Consider the following 22601-nt stretch of genomic DNA (forward strand, 5'->3'; position numbering starts at 1 on the left):
CTACAAAGATAAGGTTCAGTTGCGGCCCCACCTGGCCTTCCTGCCAAAGGTGGTTTCCACCTTCCATATGAACCAGGACATCTTCCTCCCGGTGTTCTGTCCCAAACCGCACAAGGCCAGTGAAGAGAGGTGTCTTCGCACCCTGGACGTCCAGAGGGCCTTGGCTTTCTACTTAGAACGTACCAAGCCTTTCCATAAATAGACTCAACTGTTCATCGCTACAGTGGATAGGAGGAAGGGTCACCCGGTGTCTTCGCAGAAGATTTCCAATTGCATTACCTTGTGCATAAGAACCTGTTACGACCTGGCGGGGGTTCCGCCACTGCAGATTGTCAAAGCCCCCTCGATGAGAGCGTAGGTGTTTTCGGCGGCCTTCCTGGCACACGTCCCTATCCAAGACCTCTGTAGAGCCGCAACGTGGTCCTCTGTTCACACGTTTACTGCTCATTATGCCATCACTCAGCAGGCCAGGGACGACGCTGCGTTCGGCAAAGCTGTATTGCAATCGACACGTCCGTGAACTTCTGTCCACCTCCAGGGGTACTGCTTGGGAGTCGCCGAATATGGAAATGACATGAGCAAGCACTTGAAGAAGAAAAGACAGTTAACTTTTCCGTAACTGATGTTCTTTCAGATGTGTTGCTCATGTCCATGATCTGCCTGCCTTCCCCACTGTCAGAGTTTCCAGCAAGAAGGAACTGAGGGTGGGGGGAGCCGGCGGCGCCCCTTATTCTGCGCACCATGCGAGCGCCACTCCAGAGGGCACCAGAGCCGGTCCCCTAGGGATACTGCTGAGGGAAAAACTTCCAGCACTGGTGCATGCAGCGAGCACACATTCCTAATATGGAATGGACATGAGCAACACATCTCGAAGAACACGAGTTATGGAAAAGGTAACTGTCTTTTAGGCACCGAGGCTCCCTATCCAATGCATGGGGAGAGAGAGGCACCTCAGAACACAATCCGCAAAAGCCAGCGCATTAGGAGGGGTAAGCCAGCCAGTGGGAGATGCTGACAAGAGCTGAACCCCTCCCCTCTCTTGGAGATAGGCACCTAAGTCCAGGCTGCAGGGAGGCATCAAGGTCTACTTAGAGATCCACAAATGAGAACCAGCCACGTAGATTCAGGTACCTTAGGTGCCTACAGGGTTTCTTGCAGGAATGACTTAGGCACTTGACTCAGTCCCCGTGAAATGGGGGGAGGGGAAGGAAGTGGCGGTGCCCACTTTATAGCTTTTAGCCCAGTCGTTAGAACACTCTACCTGGGATGTGGGAGCCCTACATTCAATCCCCACCTCTCTGGCAAAGGGCGAGTGAGGATTTGAAGGGGGAACTTCCACCTCTCAGAAGAGAATTCTAACCACTGAGCTATGGGATCTTCTGATGCAGGGCTCTCTACCTTTCCTGTGGAGGTGTTCCCCATTGGATAAACAATGAAAGAGTGACTGGAGCAGGGGGACTGGCCCTGAGTCAGTCTCCTACTTCCCTGATGGGTGCTCTAACCACTGGACTTACAGCATCATTCTCGTGTGCTCCCATTCTCTGGCCCAATGACTGTTTATCTACAGTAGAACAGTCCTGGGGCCAGATTGAGGGTGGGAATGATTCTGGAGTCCAGGGACTAGGACATTCACCGGAGAGGGAGGGAGGGAGATCTGGGGTCCAGTCCTTGTGTTCCAATCACTTTAATTATTTATCTACAGTGGAACAACTTCACCAGGAGAGGTGGAGAGAGCCTAACAACAGAACATCCTGTAGCTCAGGGGTTACAGCACTTTCTTGAGAAGTGGGAGTCCTCTATTCAAATCCTTTCTCTCTTTCCCCCCCCCCCCCCCCTTTGAGAGGAGGGAATTGAACCTGGGTCTCCCACATCCCAGGCAAGTGCTCTAACTACTGAGCTAAAAGTTATCAGGTGCATGGCACCACCACTGCTTCCTCCTCATGCCAGATTTTGAACCACACTTGGTCCAGTAGGCATTGTTCAGAGGTTGCCTACAGCATTGGACCCCACATGTGACTTAGGCGTTCAATCACTTATCATCTTCTCGTTCGTGAATCACTCTGGGTCTTAAGCAGGAGATAGGTGTCCGGATGCCTAGAGGGAGGCAGTAGTGCGCCTGCCCAGAACCTGAGACACCCAGGGAACTTTTTTACCTGAAAAGCGTAAGTGCCGAGTGAGTTTAGAGGCCTACAGAGATCAGCAGGTGTTTTGTGGATCCCACCCTAAGAGACAGTGTCTGTCCGGAAGAGCTCACAATCTAAATGGACAAGACAGAGTGGGAAGGGAATCAGAGCCACACAGAGGTGAAGTGACTTGCCAAAGGTTACACAATAGGTCAATAGCAAAGCCAATAATAGAAGCCAGTCCAGCCCTATCCACTCAACCACACTGCCAATGCACTGAACAACTGCACAGCCAATTTAGCATAAACTTTTCAAACCTAACATGCTGACTTTAAACCCAATTGTTTTTTGTACATTTCAGTGGGATTTAACAGGCCTCGTTATTTTAAAGCTATGGATATTTTAAGAAAATAGTTTTGGTAATTTAATTTTAAAATTATTCACATTTAAATATGGCATGGGTGTCCTTAGCAGAGAAAACTTTAACTGGAGCAATCCTCATCTTTACCTAGCTGTTCCTTCTAAACATGTCTATAATTAACCCTCCAGCGTTTTGTGGTGCCCTATGTTACGTTTTTTAAATGGGTGGGGGGGAGGGGAGAATCTTGTTTGCAATTTAAACTGATCTAAGGTTTGGATGGGTTTAAACCCTGTAGATTGTTTTAAGGCTTCATATCAACTGAAGCTGGTTAAGCCAGTCTAAGAGTTAGGGTGCTTGTTATATTTTTCAGGTTATTATTAATAATTAATTGTTAATGGTCCAAATCCTATAGCCTTAAACTGAGTTTAAGCAGGCAAAACTCCCATTGCTTTCAACATGGTTTAGCGGAATATAGTCTAAGTTGAAAACGACAGGATTTGATCTACTATTACTTACGTGCATTTCTGAAGTGCCTATCCTTGTAGTATCTGGACACCCTTCTTTATCATATCTGGAGTTTTAGATTTTTGTTTGATTACAGCACCGTGTTTCAGCGTGTTCTTGTTATATGAGAGAGTCAATTAATCCCACATTCATGTCTGTATTTCTCCTTTTTTTGGATATTGTAGGTAATTGACCATAAATTGTATGGAAGTCGCACAGAATTTGATAATGCGGTTGATAAAGTCCTTGAAGAATTCTCAGTTGAACTGATCTGTCTTGCAGGATTTATGCGGATTTTATCTGGTCCCTTTGTCAAAAAGTGGGATGGTAAATACACTATTTTGTCTTGTTTAGAAATATACATTAAGACATTTTGCAGTTGCAGTTAAGCATTGTATTTAGTCTGGCAAACATTATTAGAGAAAACGAGCCAGTGTACATAGATGATTGACCACTTTAAATAGTAACGCCTTTTTATCAACTATATTCTGGATTTTTTAAGAAGGTACAAAACTGCTGAAGGTTGGAACCATGGGCGGCCAGTGACCCAGCCATTGGGGGAGGATAGCCCTTGGCCCCGCTCATTGTGCCAGATGCCCTGCCCCTCTCCCTCCCCTTTTGCCTCCCCCTCCCCTGCACCGGGCGGCTGGGTAGCATGGTCGCAGCGCCCCCAGCACTAGTTCACTGGGCAGTGCAGTCTGAGCGCTGGGCTGGCAGCGCAGGCCCAGCGCCAGCCGCCCTGAGTCCCTGCGGGAGGCAGGCCGGCCAGCCCCGGTCAGCCTGGGCCAGGGTAGAGCGCCGGGAACTGCAGGAGGGAGTCTGGGGGTGGAGCGTGGGCGGGGCCACACCAGGCAGTTTGGGGAGGCACAGCCTACAATACCTGGCGCCTGTGGTTGGAACAGAAACCTTCCCTCTCCCTCTCCCCAAAACTGCAACTAAAGCACCTTCTTTGGTTGCACGGGGAGTTAGAAACTTAAAGCAATTGAGTGACACACCAGTTGCATATCATTAGCCAGCCAGCCAGTTGCTGATCCCATCATTGGTGATGACGATTGGGATGATGCAGGAATAAGCCATGACATGCTGATAGTTTGTTCAAAGGCTGACGCTGTAGCATTTATAGAAATAGTTCAAGTGGCAATGTCATTTAGTACTCCCTCTGGTCCTAAATAAGTGTAAGGCCTCAGAGTACCCATTGTGTGCCTAGGATTTTAACATGATATGGTCAGAAATCCCCAACCAAGCCAATAGTGGGGGGAAACATGCTTATTCATGGGATGCCTTATACAATCTCTGCACAAGGTAGTAATGTCTTCCCTGGCGCTGTACTATAGATCCCTTTCCTTAGCCTTCCCTGTTCCCAAACCCATGCCCAAGTTTCAGGATAGGAGGTCACTACAAGTGATCTCTACTATGATGGGATTTCCCCCAAAATAGAGTCCTAGGTTATATGTCGCCTTTTTGTGTTCTAAAAATGAACCTCTCAAATAGGTCACCTACCCACCTGCTGCTCTTAAGCTGAAGTTCCCATCAGGCTGTCTTTATCCTACATGCTCCCACCGCTCTCAGGTGCGTAGCTTTCAACTTTAGCTTCAGTTGCTACAGAAAAAAGGAAGGGAAGACAAAGAAAAAAAACAACCCTTCACCACCTCAGCTAATGGCTTTGTGGGGCCAGGGAGGGAAATTCCTTCCTAACCCCAAACAAAGCAATTGGAGTGACCCGGAGCATATGAACAAGAATCAGTCCAAGGGACCTTTTAGGGCATCCAGAAATGAGCCATCGCCCCAAACGTAGAACTTTGTTAACACGATGAAAGGTCACCCCTTGCGTCAGCCTTAGGGGCTGGTGAGTAGGGAGCTCTTCAGCCTGCTATGAGAAAGCAAAATTGGTTCCTAATCCCCCTGCCAGACCCTTTTAAACCCTGCTATTATGGAGGAGGGGACCACATTAATCCCAAGTTGCGAGGAGACCAGATTACTTTCCTCTAGAGAAATAAACAAGAAGGGTGAAGGGAGCCAGTATCTTTCCCTTCCCTTTATCATTTGCATTGGAAATTCTTTCCACTTCCTTCTGATGGAGACATTGTGTGTAACCTGCTTCTATAAAGGAGAGGATAAGAGAAATCCGATATTGAAATTCTTACACAAGTAAATGGTGCACTCCATTTCCACTGATTCAGGAAGCAAGCAATAGGAGCAGGTATTGCAGGGGAAACAGTCTGGAACAGGGAGAACCCAGTTGCATGGACAACTCCCCATTCCTGTGCTTGGGTTAGAGACTGGGGCCCAAGCAGTCCTCTGCTACAGTTCTGCTTCTGTACTAGCAGCTGATAGCAGGTCACTGGGTGGCAGGTCTGGCCTGCCTAGATCTTAAAAATCCTGTGGAGCAAGGTTCAAGACCTGAGGTCCCTGACAAACCAGAGAGCTTCACAACCTTTTGCACAAGTAGTTTCAATCCTCCCCTTCCCATGCGTGTTTTGTGATGTTTAAGTAGCAGTAACAGGACAGAGAGGCAAAAGCTTTCAGGACTTTTATCAGTTATCTCCTGGTAACCTGCCCCTGCCTATCCCCTGACACCCAGTTTACCCTCTGACCTGTCTCAGACTCTGACCTCCTGGTATCTGAACTGGGCCAACTCCTGCTCTGACCACTAGGTCAGACTCCCCATGTCCTGGTCATGACATAGTTCCTCTCTGGCCCTGCAATATTGAAGGTGAATCTTTGCAGAAAGGATGCATGAAGAACAGCCCCCTATACTGCAGCTCCTGGGGATACTGTAACAAGGAACTCGAACTCAACTGAAGTGTCACTGTTGCAGTATTGTCCCCAGTACATTTTTGCCCAAGGACAAAACAATCGCTAGAAGAAGATCTGGCATAGTGAAGCCGAAGAAAAGCCTTATTTGAATGAAATAGGCTGGAGATAGTGTTGAAGACCTGTTGGTTTTTATGCTATACTTATCCCCATAAGGCTACCAATGTCATTGTCTGGAGCGGTTACTGTTATGTGCATCCAAATTGTGCACAGGACTCCATAGGACATGGCCTTCATCTTGCATTGACTGCCTTCCCTTGTGCCACTTTTCCCATTGCAGTGCATTCTCTCCCCTTCCCCCCCCCCCCCCCCCGGGGGGATTGGACCCTGCTGTCCCTAACATTAGTCAGCCAAGAGTCTCACCGCAGTGCAATTAAGCTGTTGGTGAATACTGACGGCATGCAACTCACACAGATGAGGCATGGAGTGACATTTGTGTACAAGATACCCTAATGTGAGGCATGTGTTACTGTCTTCCTGTTACCTGAAAAGGAATTTTTGTTTGTTCTGAATTGAGCATCAGATCCTCAGCTGCTGTAAAATGTCATCACACCATAGACTTCAGTCTGGCCCAGGATTTCCAGTGCAGTTTGTCAGACAAAATAATAACTTAGAGGAGGAAAAAAGACCTTTTTGAGGAGAGGAGACAGCCTGATGGCTTAGCTGTAGCAATAGTATGTATGTGATTAGCGTTCAGTCCTATTGTGAGGCTAGCTAGTGACTAGAATGCTCACAGAGCATATGCACTCACCTCTAGGAGAAAGGCCTAGTGCTGCTCAGTACTATAACGGGGACCCTGCTGACTGTTCATTAGGAGGAACCCCTCAGGAAAAGAGCATTATGCTGATTTTTTCAAAAGAAGGGGAAAGCTGTGGTGTGCTTCTGCTTCTTGGAAGGGCAGGGGGATACTCCTGTGTAGGTAGCAGTTCTCTTTTGTTAAGACTGAACAGTCCTTAGTGGCTAGGAGACTAACCTAGGAAGAAATCTCACCACTTTCATGGAAGCTTGTGTGACACTCCCTGCCACCATGGGCCAATATTCTAAGTCACGAACTTGAGTGGGTATTAAGGACTATGAGCAATAGGAGTGTGCCTGTAGTCAGATGAACAAGCCATGACACCAGGGAAGAGAACACCACCACAAAGAACAAGGAGCTATGAACAAACGATAGTCATGGCAGAGATTCTTGGGAGAAGTGTACCACATATGTACAAATGTTTTCTTGTTCTCAACCCTGATCAGCTGGAAATAGATGGGGTAGAACATAGATTCCTGATGAGTTTGGGACTGCTTTGTCATGGAATTATGAGCATTTTGCATTCTGGTTAACGATGAGGCATTTACTTGATGTTTAAACTTGTGAAACGAGGGCTGAGAGCTAAGAGATAATGATGATTTCATTTATTCTTTTCTAGGAAAAATACTGAATATTCATCCATCTTTACTACCTTCTTTTAAAGGAGCAAATGCCCATAAATTGGTATTACAAGCTGGAGTCCGAATCAGTGGCTGTACTGTGCACTTTGTAGCTGTAAGTATGCCATTTCTAACAGAAATGAGCAGCTTTGAAAAATGTGCAGTGAATAAGCTTGGTTGGAATAATACCTGTGTCAAAACGATCTCTGTCTTTTCCTCTTCGTTTGTAGAAATGGTTAGATGTACAGTGAGAGGAATTCTTTAGACTGTTGTGCAGTGGGGGAATTGGAAATAAATACTATACTAGAATTCAGGCTTTAGCTACACTTGCTTTTTTTCTGTGCAGCTTCCTACCATTGGTAACGGTAGTGCTGCTCCACTAGTTGTCATATCAATGGGAGCGCTAGCACAAGCAAGGCCTTGGTGATCAGCAGCATCTTTACCCACTACCGTGTTTCCAAGTCCTGTGTTTTTATCATGAGCCTCACCCTGTTTAGTGTTCTTAGAGCTCCAGTTGCTGGAATCAAGGAAGGCCTGAGAATCTCAGCTTTCGTTAAAAAATTTGTTCCAGCTCTCATGCTTGCAGAGAAAAGCTTGAAACTATGGAGTGACTGTAACCTAAAGGCCCACACCCCAGCAGGCAAAGAAAAGAACCCTAACTGTATTAATTTTGTAAAAGTCATTTTTTTTTTCTTTTAACACTTGGAGTTGGCAATATTGCCACCATGTTGTCAAGACCTGCTTTGAGCAGGATAAGCAACAGTCTTAGGCCCAGCTCTTGACCTCCCATAAGGAATTCAGAAGACCTGGGACACCTAATTTCCTGGTGCTGATGTTTCTGTTTTGACACCAATTTTGTCAAAAATTTTGAATCATTCAACTAGCCGTGGTAGGCCTGCATGATGCTAGGAGAGTCTATGGCTTTTGGAGGAGTTGGCTTCCACAGAAAACATTGCTCAACTGGACCCCTGGTAAAATGACTTTCAGTTCTCTCTGGACGATTAACTGAAAGATTTATTTACGAGTTAACCTCTCCCTCCCTGGTATTTTAGACATGTGTTATGAACTCCATAGTGTTGATGAGCCTTGACTTCTCACCATTTGTGGAGAACGCATGTGCACAATTAAATTAGTTTAGAAGCAAGATTTTTTTTTTTTTTCCTCATTTACTTATCAGGATTGAAAGTAGCGGGACGCAGCTCCCTCATTAAAAGCTTGAAATCATCTTCCAACTCCGATAGCTGCTTAAGAAATCCATTTTCTTACTCTTGCCAGAACTGTGGCATGTGAGGAGGCAAGGAGTTCGGTTCTTCCAGACACGAATGTGGTTCTGTCCTTCCATCGTATGTCATTGTGGCATTTCCACAAAGGAAGAGAATTCATAGACCGCAGGGAACATTTCTGATCACTTGAGAAATAAATAATTTAGAGGTGGAAAGATCTTTGGGCTCACTTAATCCATCTCCTTGTCAATGCAAGATAATTCTCTGTTGTAAATATACCTGCATTTTGTCTAGTCCAGTTTTATATGGCTGAAGTGCTGTGGCTTTCACTGCTTTCTTGTGGGACGCTATTCCTCAACCTCACAGAAATTCCCTGCAGGCTAAGGTGTATTTTCTGCACTCCTCACATACCACAGGAAATATGTATAAGTGGTACCTAAGGTAACCAGAGCAAATAACTGTCCTACTTTTGTGCATCTTCTCTTCCCCCTCTTTCAGTTTACAGTATTCTGGATTTTCTTTTTTCAGGAGGAAGTCGATGCTGGAGCTATAATTTTTCAAGAGGCAGTTCCCGTGAAGATTGGAGACACAGAGGAGACCTTGTCAGAAAGAGTAAAAGAAGCAGAGCACAGAGCCTTCCCTGCTGCCTTGCAACTGGTGGCCAGTAAGGCAGTGTGCCTAGGAGAAAGTGGCAAGATCTTCTGGAATTTAGAACAGCGGAATTGAGAAGACTCTTGGCTGTAGTGATGGAACAACAGTACTAAAGTTCTAACAACAATAATCCAGAGGGCAGAACTTAGCAACCACACAGTTACTTTTATTCTGTTCATAGAGTGTATTTTAGTGTAACATTTCCCATGACATTCCAGCAGGATCTCTAAATTCTCTCTAGTGCTACTGCTCCAAAGTAAAGGCAGAGAAAGCCAAAAATGGGAAGGGAGGGGGATTTTAAAATTTTTTTAGAATACCGTGGTGGTAACTGATCAACTTTGCTCTGGCCGCAGCCAGAAGGAAGGAAGAGGCCCTCATAACAAAATCTTTCTTTAAAGAAAATGGTGAAGTGGATTTTGCTCCTACAAATTGTGTTTTTCATGGAGTATTGTACCTGGTCTGGACTCACAATATCAAGTAACTCCAGAGGTGGAACCTGTGATCCAGCAGACGCCTTACAGAATGAAACTCCTGATGAACACTTACCTGTGGGTAAGTGAGTCTGGCTTTAGGGACCTCATTTCATACCAATAGTCCACTAGAGGTTAAGCAAGTTTAGAGTCAGAGGTGGGGTTTTTTCAGTGTAGAATTGGGAATGAGATGCTTTCCGTTCTCATAATCCTATGTGAAATTATTTACCAGTCCTGTCATAGCTAGATTCAGGAATTCTGGGAGCATCTGTTTAAGCTAGAATAATATATATATATTTTTTTTTATTCTCTACCTACCCCTCTTCCCCTCCAAAATCTTTTGTCATTCTCAGAAGCATATTTGAGTGTTTTTATTATGGCTGAACTCTTATCTCTGTACAAGCCCCTCATTTTCTTTTAATGTTTTTAGCAGCTGCAAACATTAGTCACTATACAGTTTACTCAAATCCATTTTTCCCCACAAGCTAGAGGCACCTTCCTTCAGTTACTCCTACATAGTTTTAAAACAAACCAGAAACCCCTGTCACTAATACACTAAGTGACACCAAATGTTGGTTGCCAGCCTGTGTATTGACATTCTTTCTGCGTTAGAACAATTTCAAGTCCTCAGTTATTTCAAATCCAATTCTAATAAAGTTGAGAAAAAGCAATGTTAAATGGACATCATTTAAATATTTTCCTTAGATTCTTTTGCTTTCATTAAGGGCGGAAATTATTTTAAATTCTGTTTTTAGAAGGGAACACACTATTGTTTCAGATGTAGATACACAATGGTAGGCAGAGCAGGTGCATATGCAGCAAGTCTTCAAATGACAGTGGTTTTAACTCCATCTTAAGGGTGATGGACATTCTGCCTAAATATGCCTAGGCCTTAGGCTTAGAAATTTTACCACTTGTCTTGCTTTTTAAAGACCTTTCAAACTATTGTTGATAATGGGCACATTCTCCAAAAACTACCACCTGAGCCAGGGAAAGAACTTATAAACAATTTGTGAAAGCAGCATATGACTGATCCTTTGGTTAATAATAATGGGGATGGCAGAATGACTTAACAGAACTTTAAGAGGGAGGATATTTACAGCCCACATCACCTCTCTATATAGTGATGTTACTGGTGCTTATAAAACATTCACAGAATAACCTCACCAGGTCTAGTACTGATCAATCATGCAAATACAGGCACTGTGGAGACAGTTTTTAAAATAAAGCAGTCTGGGTCCCCTTTCAGAAACAGGCCACATGAGGCTATATAAAGCCAGAAGGATTGAAAAAGGTTATCAACAGATGTTTACTGATGAAATATTCAAAGGGAATGAAGCCTTAATCAAGGGACGGAGGCCTGTATCAGGGTTTAAAAGATTACAAGGACAAGACCAATCCTTTTCGGTCTCAAGAATTACCAAAAAAGTTAAACCTGAACAAGACAGGTGTTACAGGGTTGAAAAAGTTGTAGCTGGGAAAGGGAACGGGGAGGAAAAAAGGTTTCTGGTGAAATAGTTGGGTCAGCCCACTAAATTTAAGAGGTGGGTGGAAACCTCATCTCAACTCTCCAACCTTCTAGATGTACAAGGAGAAAAGAAAAGAGCTGTGGTGACTTTTACATCAATCTAGTGATGCCAGCTTTGGGGATTTTCCACAAAACCCTACTTTGAATTTATACAGTTTTAACTGTCTCCCAGGGGCCTGGCAGGTGGGGTTAGTGGAAATACAATCTGAAACAGCATCACTAAACAAGCCTTTTGAAATCATCTTTGGGGGCTAAGAAAGGGCATTTCTTCCTACAATGAGGCTATTAATCATCCATACCTGAATTAGTGGATTATATGAACAAAGCTAGAGCTAGCCAAGCTGAACAGCCAGAGGTGCTCATAAACTACGATCATAGGGGTAGAAAAGTTAGATTTAAATCACCTGGTGGGGCTTGTGCATTTTCTAGCATTGTGGAACTAGCCTAGAGTTTGGAGGAGGAGTTCCCTGGTACTAATGTAAAAAAAGATGATAATCCCATTTTCATCTGACATTAGAGGAGGTTAGGACTTTGTATTGATACATGGACATTGCAGAACACCAGTTTGTGCAGAAATTCTCTGTGCCAGTTACTTCCACTGATGGGGACACTGTTTATCACGATCACATATGACAAACCACGTTATATCCCTGTGAGCAACCATCACATTGACATCACCACCCCAGAAATAGACAGAGCAGGCCATCTCGTTCCACTTTGGCAAGGTGATCATCAAGCTGCGCCTGTCCCCTGGGAAAGCTGGGAATTTAAAAAGTAAAAATAGAGTAGTAACCTTAAGAGTTTATAGGGAACGCCTCCACCACCATAAACCAAAACTTACATGCTCATGATGTCACACAGGCTCAATTAGCACTCTCACTGCAGCCATATGCCCCATTTCAGCTTCGCTCTCAAACGCCCTGTCTCAGGGCTGGGCAAAAACAATTTTGGCCTAATTCTTCCATATCCACAGATCTATGCTGTCCAGATTCTAGGGCTCTCTAGAAAGTCATTCCTCAGCTGTTGAGAGAACCCCCCAGCCCACCCACCCACACAGGTAAGGCCCAATTTTAGATTTACATAGGTGCAATCAGTTCCTATCCCCATTACCCTCCTCAGCCCTTTCAACATTTTCTATTCTAGTTACCTGCAACTTGGCTCCATGACTCAAATCGTTTGGCAGAGACGCCTCAGCCTTGTACAACATGTCCTGCCCCCCTTCAATGGTTAAAACAGCAGCTAACCCCCAACATTTCTGGGCCTGCTCTGGGTTCACAGGCTCTAACTCGAGCATGAGGCAGGGATGCTGGAACAATTTGCATAGAGGGAGTGCTGAGAGCCATTGAACCAAAGTGTAAACCCTGTATATGATAGAAACCACTTCAAGTCAGGAGGTGCTGCAGCACCCCTAGTTCCAGCACATATAGCGTGAGGCTGCCTGTTAGGTCTTCAGGTTGCATTCTGGAATCTCCAATGGCAGCTGGGCCAGAGGGCTCCCCTTGACTTCCCCCTCTTGTAGGAGTGGAACTGAGCTCTTTAAACAAGATGGCCTCCTTCACATCTCAAGGGCTTCTAGGATACTGCTACCAACTAGCAAATGGTTAAGCACTAGAGGACAAATGTACAGCCTCGTTACACTCTCTAGTTGGTCTGGGCTTAGAGGTCGCACCTCCCACAACCCCCAATTGACACTCACACCAGAGGGCCTACAAGACCAATTGGTGAAGAGGCACATGGACAGGTCGCAAAGGGTCTGGCTTAACCCAGGAAGTAAAAACAAAACACCTTGGTGCATGCCCACGGGGTGGGAATCAGGAAACATGTAAAGTAGGGTTTCCAGCTCCATCTCACTGCTGATCAGTCAAGGAGAGAGGAGGAGTTGCCTTCGAAGACTCACCTGCAGCTCACATTCTGTAAGAGTGCACAGACAGTTTGACAGTAGATACTAAGACTATTCTAACATATTAGCAGAAAATAATAGGTGAAATTCACCCATGCTACATGTGCAGTCTATAGGCATCAGAGGGTCCAGGATTCAGTTCCCTGTTCTGCCACAGAGTCCTTTTTAGGGTGAGCAGATGTCCTGATTTTACAGGGACAGTCCCGATTTTGGGGGCTTTTTCTTATATAGGCCCACGGGGTCCAGAACGACCAGTGCGCAGGTCCCTGTGCAGGGTCCTCAGCCACCTCCTGCCAGTGGCCCAAGTCAGCCGTAGCAGCCTGACCCTGAGGAGGGTATGCCGATCTGGAGGCCCCATCGGAGGAACGAGATGCCAATCTCGAGGGCCAAGGCAGTGCCGAGCGGTGCCGGTCGTAAGGTGATCGGTCCCTGCGCGGTGCTGGTGAGCGGGACCGGGATCGGGACCGGTGCCGGTAGCCATGCCGGTGCCGAGATCCGGATCTTGACCGAGACGACGACGAGACCTGGTACCGGGAGCGGCCCCTCGAACTCGAGCGACGCTCATACCGGTGTCAAGAACTACGTCTGGAGTCCGATCGGTACCGATGATCGTGACGGTGCCGAGACGTAGAGCGGTGCCGCGAAGAAGATCTTGGCCGCGAGTACGACCAGAGCCGAGGCGATAGTCGGCGCCGGGACTGCGAGCGGCATCGGGACCTGCTCCGAGACCTGGAGCGGTGCCGGGAGTCCACGGCCGGAGACGGCGGGCGCACCAGGGCAGGCTTGCCCCTGGATTGTACTGCGCGGGGAGCCAACGGTGCCGGAGGTAGAGGCGATGCCGGCTCCGTGAGAGCAATAAGGTCTCTCGCCGTCGCGAAGGTCTCCGGGGTGGAAGGAAGACAAGGCTCCACCACCGACCAAGGTGGTGATTCAGTCCGCACCGGACTCAACGGCCGCGGTGCCGGAGTCGACGGTGTAGCAGGCACTTGCTTCTGGCGGTCCAAAGGCGGACGCAGCTCTACCCCCGGCACCGGGGGAGCCGGCGTCTTCAGGACAGCAGTCTCCTGCGCCTTACGGGACTTCTTGTGCCCCGGAGACAGGGACCGGCGCCGAGGCCCCTGTGGCGGGCGCGGTGCCAAAGGAGGCCGGTGCCGTGAGGGCTTGTCCGATTCAGCCCGTGGTGCAGTACCGGTCGGTGCTGCGGGGGCGCTGCGCACCGAGGCGCTCGGTGCCCGGGCTGGGCGCGCCGAGGGAGGATCCGGGCTAAGTGCCGCCTCCATGAGGAGCTGCCTAAGCCTAAAGTCCCGCTCCTTTTTGGTTCTTGGTTTGAAGGCCCTACAGATCTGACACTTATCTGTCTGATGGGACTCTCCGAGGCACTTCAGACACGAGTCGTGCGGATCACTCGTAGGCATAGGCTTAGCGCAGGACGTGCACGGCTTAAAGCCAGGAGCCTTGGGCATGAGCCCGGCTATGCGCCGGGGGGAAAAGGGGGGAGAACAACCCCCTTAACCCCCGCTAACTATTTACAACTATTAAAAACTAAAATGAATAACTATCTAAAGACTATACAACAACTATAACTACAACTATCTACAAGAATTGACAGAATAAGCTAGGGAGAGTGGAGAACAGCTATGCCATGCTCCACAGTTCCAACGACCGTCAGGGGCGGTAAGAAGGAACTGAGGGGGCGCTGGGTCGGCTGGGGTATATATCCAGCGCCATGAAGGCGCCACTCCAGGGGGCTCCACAGCCGACCCACCGGGTGTTGCTAGGGTAGAAAATTCTCCGACGATCATGCACGCGGCGCGCGCATACCTAATTGGAATCGATATGAGCAAGCACTCGAAGAAGAACCTGATTTTACAGGGACAGTCCCGATTTTGGGGGCTTTTTCTTATATAGGCACCTATTACTCCCTACCCCCGTCCCGATTTTTCACACTTGCTATCTGGTCACCCTAGTCCTTTTTGATCTTGGGCAAGTCACTTGAGGCCAGATTTACAAAGGTATTTAGGTGCCTAAAGAAGCAGACAGCCTTTCGATAGGAATTAGGTGCTTAAATAGCTTTAAACGTCTGGCAATGAGTGCCTCAGTTCTCAATCTGTACAAAGTGGGCATTATACCTCGCAGGGGTGTTATGAAGAAAAATAAGTTAAAGACTGAGTTGCTTGGATACAACGGAAAGGGGGGACAGAGAAGTATCTGAGATACATAAATAAGAAGAGTAAGGCTCTAGTTATAACTGTGTTAGATTTAAATATGTTCAAACAAGATTATACAATTCAAAACAATATACAGTTCAATATCACTATACGACTACAGTACCATAAGAGAACAGAAGCAGTAATCATGTGTGTTTATCCTGTGTCTATCAAAAGCATTTTCCAGCTGTCCTCAGCATAATCTGGGGAAAGGAAAGGGATAACATGAAAACAGAAGTTCATTGTTGTAATCATTACAATAAAACTCCATCATTTGCTATATCGAAGTTATAAATGTCTTGTATATTAAAGGTGGACAAGAGGTAACAGTAGGGAATAGTTCTCTTTACCTTCTCCAACTACCAAAACACATTCACCACAGTACAAGCATGAATACAAAACCTGAACGAAATACTCCCCTCCCTCGTAATGTAAATTATAATGGAGTTTGCCGCAGGCTTTGGAATATCTCACTAGAGCCAAGAGTCTGACCTACGATAGGCCCCAAAAAGTACAGGACATGAAACTCAATTCCAAAACAAAAGTGTTTATTCATTGAACCTTAGGGGATATAAATGTCCATGATCTGATCTAATCAATCAATCAATGGCTCCTTCATCGGAAAGCTCAATTCTAGCTGTTTCTTCTTCCAACTACTCCAATAATTTCTTGGCTGACTTGCCTCCCCACTGATTTATTTTATTTGCAGATCGCCCATTACTCTGATAGAGTTAAAATAAGCCTCCTACTTGGGCAAAGTGTTTAGTTAAAGGAAGAAGCCCACACTGCCAAGCCTGTCACTGGCTTGACATTGTGAAAATGGAGATTCAGCTTCCATTGCAAATCAAGTCTGGTGACTCCTTTGTCACTAAAACGGTTACTTACCTGTACAGTGCCTGATGTTCTTCAAGATGTGTGGTGCACAAATGCAGTCCACTGTAGACAGATGAGTGCACTAGGCACACCTACAATTCCTGAAGTAGCAGGGAAGGTGAGAGGGGTGTGGAATGTATATTTGACCAAACACATCTAGAAGAATAGGTACAAAGCATTGTACAGGTAAGTAACCATTTTTTCCTCCTTTGAGTGGCTGTGCACATACTCAGTCCACCATAAGTGATTCACCCGCACTTTCCTTTCAGATGGTGGAACTTCAGACTACTTGGAGATGGCCAAAGTTGGCATTGTCTCAGAAAGCCTAAGTAATGGCACAGTGTGTGGAGAAAGTATATACAGCGATGATCACATTGCTGCTTTGCAAGTGACCACCACACGAATGTTGCTCCAAAAAGGCTAGCCAAGTGGAATGAGCCTTAGTGGAGTAGACTGTTATCCTCAGTAGAGGCAAGACCTTCACTAGATCGTAGCAAAGCTTGATGCAGTCAGAAATCCAATGTGAAATTTGCTGGACTGTAACAGGTAACCCTTTAATCCTCCCAGCATAGGCTACAAAAAGTCTAAGACAGGATCCAAAAGACTTTTTGCAGTCCAGGTAAAGTGTCAGAGCTCTCCGAACATCCAAGGAATTAAGCTTTTCTTTAACCTTGGTAGAATGAGATTTCGAAAAGAACACTGGAAGATGAATGATCGAGTTGAGGTGGAATGCAGAGACCGCCTTAGGCAAAATCTTAAGGTGTGGCCAAAGCAAGGCTTTGTTTTTGTGAAATACTGTGAAAACAGGGCCCGCTAGAAGTGCCCGGGGCTTTGACACCCTCTTTGCGGGGATAATTTCTACCAAAAAGACTGTTTTAATTGATGGCAGTGGCAGGGATGTTGTTGCCAAAGGCTCAAAAAGGTGGAACCCATCGAACAAGATAATACCAAATTCAGGTCCCATAAAGATACCGGATAAGACATAGAGTAACACATGGATAAGGATTACTAAGTAAATCAATCTAGAAACCAATGGGGTAATGAAATGCCGTTACCAAAATGTTGTAATTACTGTGGGAATACAGGGAAGCAGGACTTTGCTTAAACTGTTCCAAACGAGGGGAGTCACCTTCAGTGAAAGGATGTTGTTAAGCCAGGGGGTTGAATGCCAGAGCCATGTGAAAGTAAGAGGGGTGGAGATAGGAATCCCCAGCCAGGAGGCTGCACACCCTCATCAAGGGACTCTCCCTAGACTGATTTAAGCTGTTCCTCCCCTCGGTTCAAAGAATAGAGCTAAACAGGCTTCATTAGGAGCCTCTTTGTTATATTAAATACCCAATCAGAGCTGAAATCAGTTGTGGTAGGACTATGTTTCTGCCTGCTGAGAGCTAAAAATCACTGAGAGCTGAAATCACTTGAGATGGGGCAGTGTTTCTGCCTGGCCTGCAAAGAGCTGGAAATTACTGAGACTGATGTACAGATGTCACAGCAGAGAGGCAGGTGGCAGCAGAAGGTGACTGACAGTCAGCTGGTGAACAAGTGGCTGGTGCGGCGGAGAGGTGTGATGAATGACCAGCAGGGCGGCTGGTGGAGAGGCGCGGTGAGCAGGCGGGCAGCAGCGGAGAGCTGCGACAAGCTGATGGCGTGGCGAGAGCAGGCAGCCAGCTGATGGAGAGGCACGGTGAGAGCAGTGAGCAGGGTGGCCGGCAGAAAGGGGCAGCAAGCGAGTCCCCGAGCAGTGGAGCGAGTAAGGTACCTCTTTACCCCACCCAGGGGGGAGGTGAACTCTGCAGATGCACCTCTGAACTCTGGGTCTGCACTGACGAAGGACAGCAACTGTGAGTGGGGTGCAGAGAAGGGTTGAGCACATGGGTTGTTGGACTTAAGAAACAGAGGAAAAGGACACTACCGAACCTTCTTGGGGGTGGGTCTTTTACTCATGGTTTATGTTTATGAACTCTGTTTGCGGTATTTCCCCAAATTAACACCCAGTTACTTCCCTCCTTTTATTAAAAGTTTATTTTCTACACTCAGACTCTATGCTTGCAAGTGGGGAAGTATTGCCTCTCAGAGGCACCCAGGGGTGGTGTGTAATTTTCCCAGGTTACTGGGTGGGGGCTCAAGCCGGTTCTCTGTTGTATCAATGGAAAGGAATCCCTAGATATTGAACCCAGCCCTGGTTGCTGCTGGCTCCACCTGGCAGAAGGGTTACATAGCCACTGAACGTGATGCATTGACGTGTCCATCGCTCCTTGGAGGGACATGCAAGCGGTGAGGTAACCTTCTGATATGATGGCCAAAAACTGTTCCCTGTATTCCTGAGCCAGTTTGTCCACAAATTTTGAAATTGCTGTCCCATTAATAAGGTATATTTGGACAACAAGGCCTAATTTGACACCCTCATTTGAAGGTTCATAGAGGTCCAGTCTCGTATTCCTTATTTTTTGGGGGGGATAGCCTTAGGGTGAGGCTGTGTCAGATGCTTGTTTGCCACCGTGTAAAGAAATACTTGAATTTTGGCTAGGGGACTTGATATCATCCATCCACCCATTTGACAGTGAGAGGTACAGAGGCTGATGTCTGCCAGAGGATCTCTGGGGGATCCAACAAGGCTTCATTAGTGGAAAGGGCAATGCTTTGTGGAGTGGGAATTTGAGAGACATCCAACAGTTTGTGAAGATTGTCTTGCATGAGTGCTGCCTGTAGCCCCAGAGATGTGGCCAGTCTCCTAATGAGGTCCTGAAAAACTTTAAAGTCCTCCAAGAGGAGGTGATGTCGACTCCGGAGAAAAGGAAGACATACTGGGGCGGTGGAGGGCAGGAATATCCTCAGTCTCCTCTGGCTCTGTAGGCTCCAATAGACCCGTTGGTTGTGGGTTTGGAAGAGGATTGTCTCTAGGCACTATTAAGGTACATGAGGAGGTGACTCTCTTTTGATTGAGTGGCCAATAGAGACCTAGATAGTCTTGAAGCCGGCCAAGGAGGACCATCCAGTCTTTGTATTGCCCACAGTGGATGGCACCATACTGGGACATCTTTATAATAATGTTCTTGCTCTAATTTGGGTATCTCTACAACGTTGTCTGTATGGAGACCTGAAAGACATTCCCGGAGGAATGGGTCTCTCATGGTTGAGTCTGAAGAGGAGGAAACACAAAACTCTTCAGTAAATGGTGGAGTGATCCCCATAGGCATCAGTGGAAGGTCTCAGCACCAGCAACATACTGTGTTGTCCCAAAGGTAGCACACTCAAAGATGTATCCAACGGTGCTGGTGGACAAGGCGGTCAGAATGCAGGACAGGTGAGTCAGTGTTGACAGTGCAGCACCCATAGACAAAAAGGATGGAACTGACGCCACCATGGTGGTAAGTGAAGTTGCTGGTGCTGGCAGTGCAGATGAAGCTGAAGGCACTAAGGTCGGCACCAGCTGATGTAACAAGGAGAGTCCAGGAGAGAGAGAGACAAAAAGATAGTTGAAGAATGCCTGCAGCATCGACAGCACCAATATCAGAGGTGAGTGCTAAGCTGCTAATGCTGGGGGTGCCAGACCCAACAGCGGTGGGCTCAAAGATCTCTCTGGTAGGCAGAAGGCATTGGTCTTTGACTCTGGCACCAGCAGGGCCATCAATGATGCTGGGGAGTGTTGGTGCTTATGACCAGACTTCAAATTTCAGAGACTTTCTGTGAGAAGAAGAATGAGATTTTGAAGGTTTGTTGGTCTCGGAGGATGAGAGGAGGATTTTGAACAGTTTGAGGAGGCCACAGAAAATGACGAATAATGTTTCTTGCCAGATTTTGGCTTGGAAGCAGAGGCTGCCAGTGGGGCACTCCTCACGGACGAACGCTCTGTCCTCTCAGGGTCAGGGTTGGGCTCTGACGAGAGATGCATCGCCTTTAGCAGAAGATTTACTTTAAGGCAGAAATCCCTTTGTTTCTTTGTTCTGGTTGGGAAGGAGGTACAAAGAAGCCATTTGTGCCTCACATTTGTTGCCTAAGCAGATAGGACAACTTTTGTCTGGCACTAGCCAGGATCATGGGCATGCGCATGGCACGTTGTTTGAAATCTGGGGATCTTTGCCCAGTTAATTGATCTGGTATTTACTAACACTAAATATATATAATACAAGAATTCCTCTAAAAGGCTGGCTAACTGAAGGTCAGGGGTGACAGGGAGCTCTGACTCCCGCCATGAGTGGTAAGAAGAAATGGAGAGGGAGGTGGCTATCATGTCCTTTATACCCTCCGCTCAGGGCAGGAGGATAGTGGGGGACATGTGCACTGCCTGCTGGAATGGGTGGCAAAAGTCTGTCTCAAGTACATTGGGCATGCACACACTTAGGGCTGGTCTTCACTACAGGGAGATCGACACTGCTGCAATCGATGCAGCAGGGGCTGATTTAGTGGGTCTAGTGAAGACCCGCTAAATCGACTGCAGAGCGCTCTCCGGCCGACCCCGGTACTCCATCTCCCCAAGAAGATTAAGGTAAGACAACAGGAGAGCGTCTCCCATTAACGCAGCACAGTGAAGACACCGGGGTATGTTGACCTAAACTACGTTGACTCCAGCTACCTTATTCACGTAGCTGGAGTAGTATAACTTAGATCGACTTACCCCGGTAGTAAAGACAAGCTCTTACAGTGGAATGTATGTGCACCCAGTCACTTGAAGGAGAAATCATCCTCTTTCTCCTTGCTATCAGAAACCTGAAAAATGCGTATTTCTGGTCCTTCTCACTATCCTTAACAGGATCCAAAAAGATTCTTCAATATATACTGGTAGTCTTCTGTGTAATGTTTTAAAATATTTGGAAACTGCCCTTCCCACTCAAGAAATTGGATTGTGCTTTGACATACCTTCAAAACATGCTCCTACAACATGAGAAGGAAAGATTAGGGGAAATAGCTTCTCCCTGAGAACTTAAACAAGATAAAGGTTGCTTGATAAAAATGTAATCCATTTTGTAAAATTTTCCCTCAAAGTCAGTTACCCTTGTTACAGCTGGCTTTTGGACCTGCTACTTGTCGGCTGGCTCCACCTTTAATGAGGACCTTAGTTCATAGGTAATTTTGCAAAAAACACAATTCAATGTTTTCCATAAAATTGGGCACTTCCAACTTTTTGGCTGCATTTTTACCTATGTGAGAGCAGGGCCCCAGGAACTGCTAGTAGCGGAGGCTTTGATCCTAATTCTAGAAATGTGACTGTCTAAACCTAGTTGTGCTAATTTGTGTCTCTGACTTCGCAGGCAGATGGAGTTGACCATTGATCAAATTAACACTTCTTTCCCCCTTCTCTGCCATAACAACCAGGCTCACTCCCCATTACATAGAGCTACAGACCCACCAGGGAGAAGACAGAGAGACACCCAGGAGCCTCCAACCATGGCGATGGAAAGGGGTGAATACTCACTGAGACACCAACCTCTTTCTACAAAATTAGCACTTTTCGTCTAAGAAGTTGCCTAATTTTTTTTCAATCTCCCTCTCCTGTCAAGTAGGGACCTAATTTTAATCTAACTGGATCTGCCCATGGTGGTAGAATGCCTAGTGGTAGCTTGCCTCCCTGTCCTTGCTTCAATTCATATAGGGTTGATTTGTGAAGCTCATGGTTTTCTGGAATCAGATTAACAATCAAAAGGAGATACTGACAAAATTGGTATTTCACAGAATTCATCTAGATTTCCCTTATAAACCATTGTTATTTCACACCTTAAATTCTTTGGTTCTTTGCTTTATGAATATATATATATATATTCCTTTAACAAACAGCTGAACATGCACGAACCCAACATGTGGTAATTTAGGTTCCAACACTGATTTAGCAAAGGAACTGTAACTTTAGATTGGGGAAGATATATCCCTGGTTGTGTATGAAAGATATGAAACTGGTCTGCCTGAAATCAGGACAGAAGAAACAACAGACAGAGAAAAACCAGTGAGCAATGAGTAGAACATTCATTCATTTGACTGTAGCCTGTTGTACTGTTGTGGCTTCAGAGTAGTAGTGGAGGAAATGCAATCTTGCTTTTCATGATGAGTCAAGCTTTAGGTTCCTTGTTTCCAGCAGGTTTTACCATCTGCTCCTAGTCGCACCACTCCACTGGCCACCAGCTGCAAGGCAATGGGAAAGACTCGGCACTCTGCTTCTTTCACCCTTTCCAACAAGGTCTCCTCGGTATCATCTGTGTTCACAGAGACAGGCTCCTGGAGAATAATTGCTCCTGTATTAGCTTCCTCCTAAGTGGGAGATATTTATAAATCTGTTGTTAGGAGAAGATGGCTGACAGCATCCAAAGTAGCAGAAAGGTCTAGGTGGAGGGTGTGGAGGGTGTAGAGGCCTTGAGATTTGACCAAGAAGAGGTCACTAGGGACCTTAGTGAGAACATTTTCAGTAGTGTGGAGATGGGAGAAGGCAGACTGAAGGGATGGAGGAGAAGGATTCATTGCATCAGTTGCAGACCACACATTCGATGAGTGGGGATAAAAAGGAGAGATGGGGGGTTATGTCGGAGATGCAAAAAGATAGTTGAT

At 46.4% G+C, this 22601-nt stretch overlaps 2 protein-coding genes across 2 annotated transcripts in view; one reads left to right on the forward strand and one right to left on the reverse strand.

Annotated features, from left to right (window-relative positions):
* LOC113406440 (trifunctional purine biosynthetic protein adenosine-3-like) overlaps positions 1–10268 on the forward strand; it is a 53278-nt gene extending 43010 nt beyond the window's left edge. Inside the window, exons 20-22 of the mRNA XM_026651388.1 lie at positions 3174–3315; positions 7218–7333; positions 8970–10268. Coding sequence (XP_026507173.1) covers positions 3174–3315; positions 7218–7333; positions 8970–9167 — 456 coding nt within the window. The 3' untranslated portion in view covers positions 9168–10268. The remainder of the gene's footprint in view (positions 1–3173; positions 3316–7217; positions 7334–8969) is intronic.
* Positions 10269–22025: 11757 nt separating this feature from the next.
* LOC113406397 (trifunctional purine biosynthetic protein adenosine-3-like) overlaps positions 22026–22601 on the reverse strand; it is a 42754-nt gene continuing 42178 nt past the window's right edge. Inside the window, 1 exon segment of the mRNA XM_026651078.1 lies at positions 22026–22307. Within this exon segment, the coding sequence (XP_026506863.1) occupies positions 22026–22307 (282 nt within the window).

Source organism: Terrapene carolina, unplaced genomic scaffold, assembly GCF_002925995.2.
Source record: "Terrapene carolina triunguis isolate 2854851 unplaced genomic scaffold, T_m_triunguis-2.0 Scaffold30, whole genome shotgun sequence".
Classification (NCBI taxonomy): domain Eukaryota; kingdom Metazoa; phylum Chordata; order Testudines; family Emydidae; genus Terrapene; species Terrapene triunguis.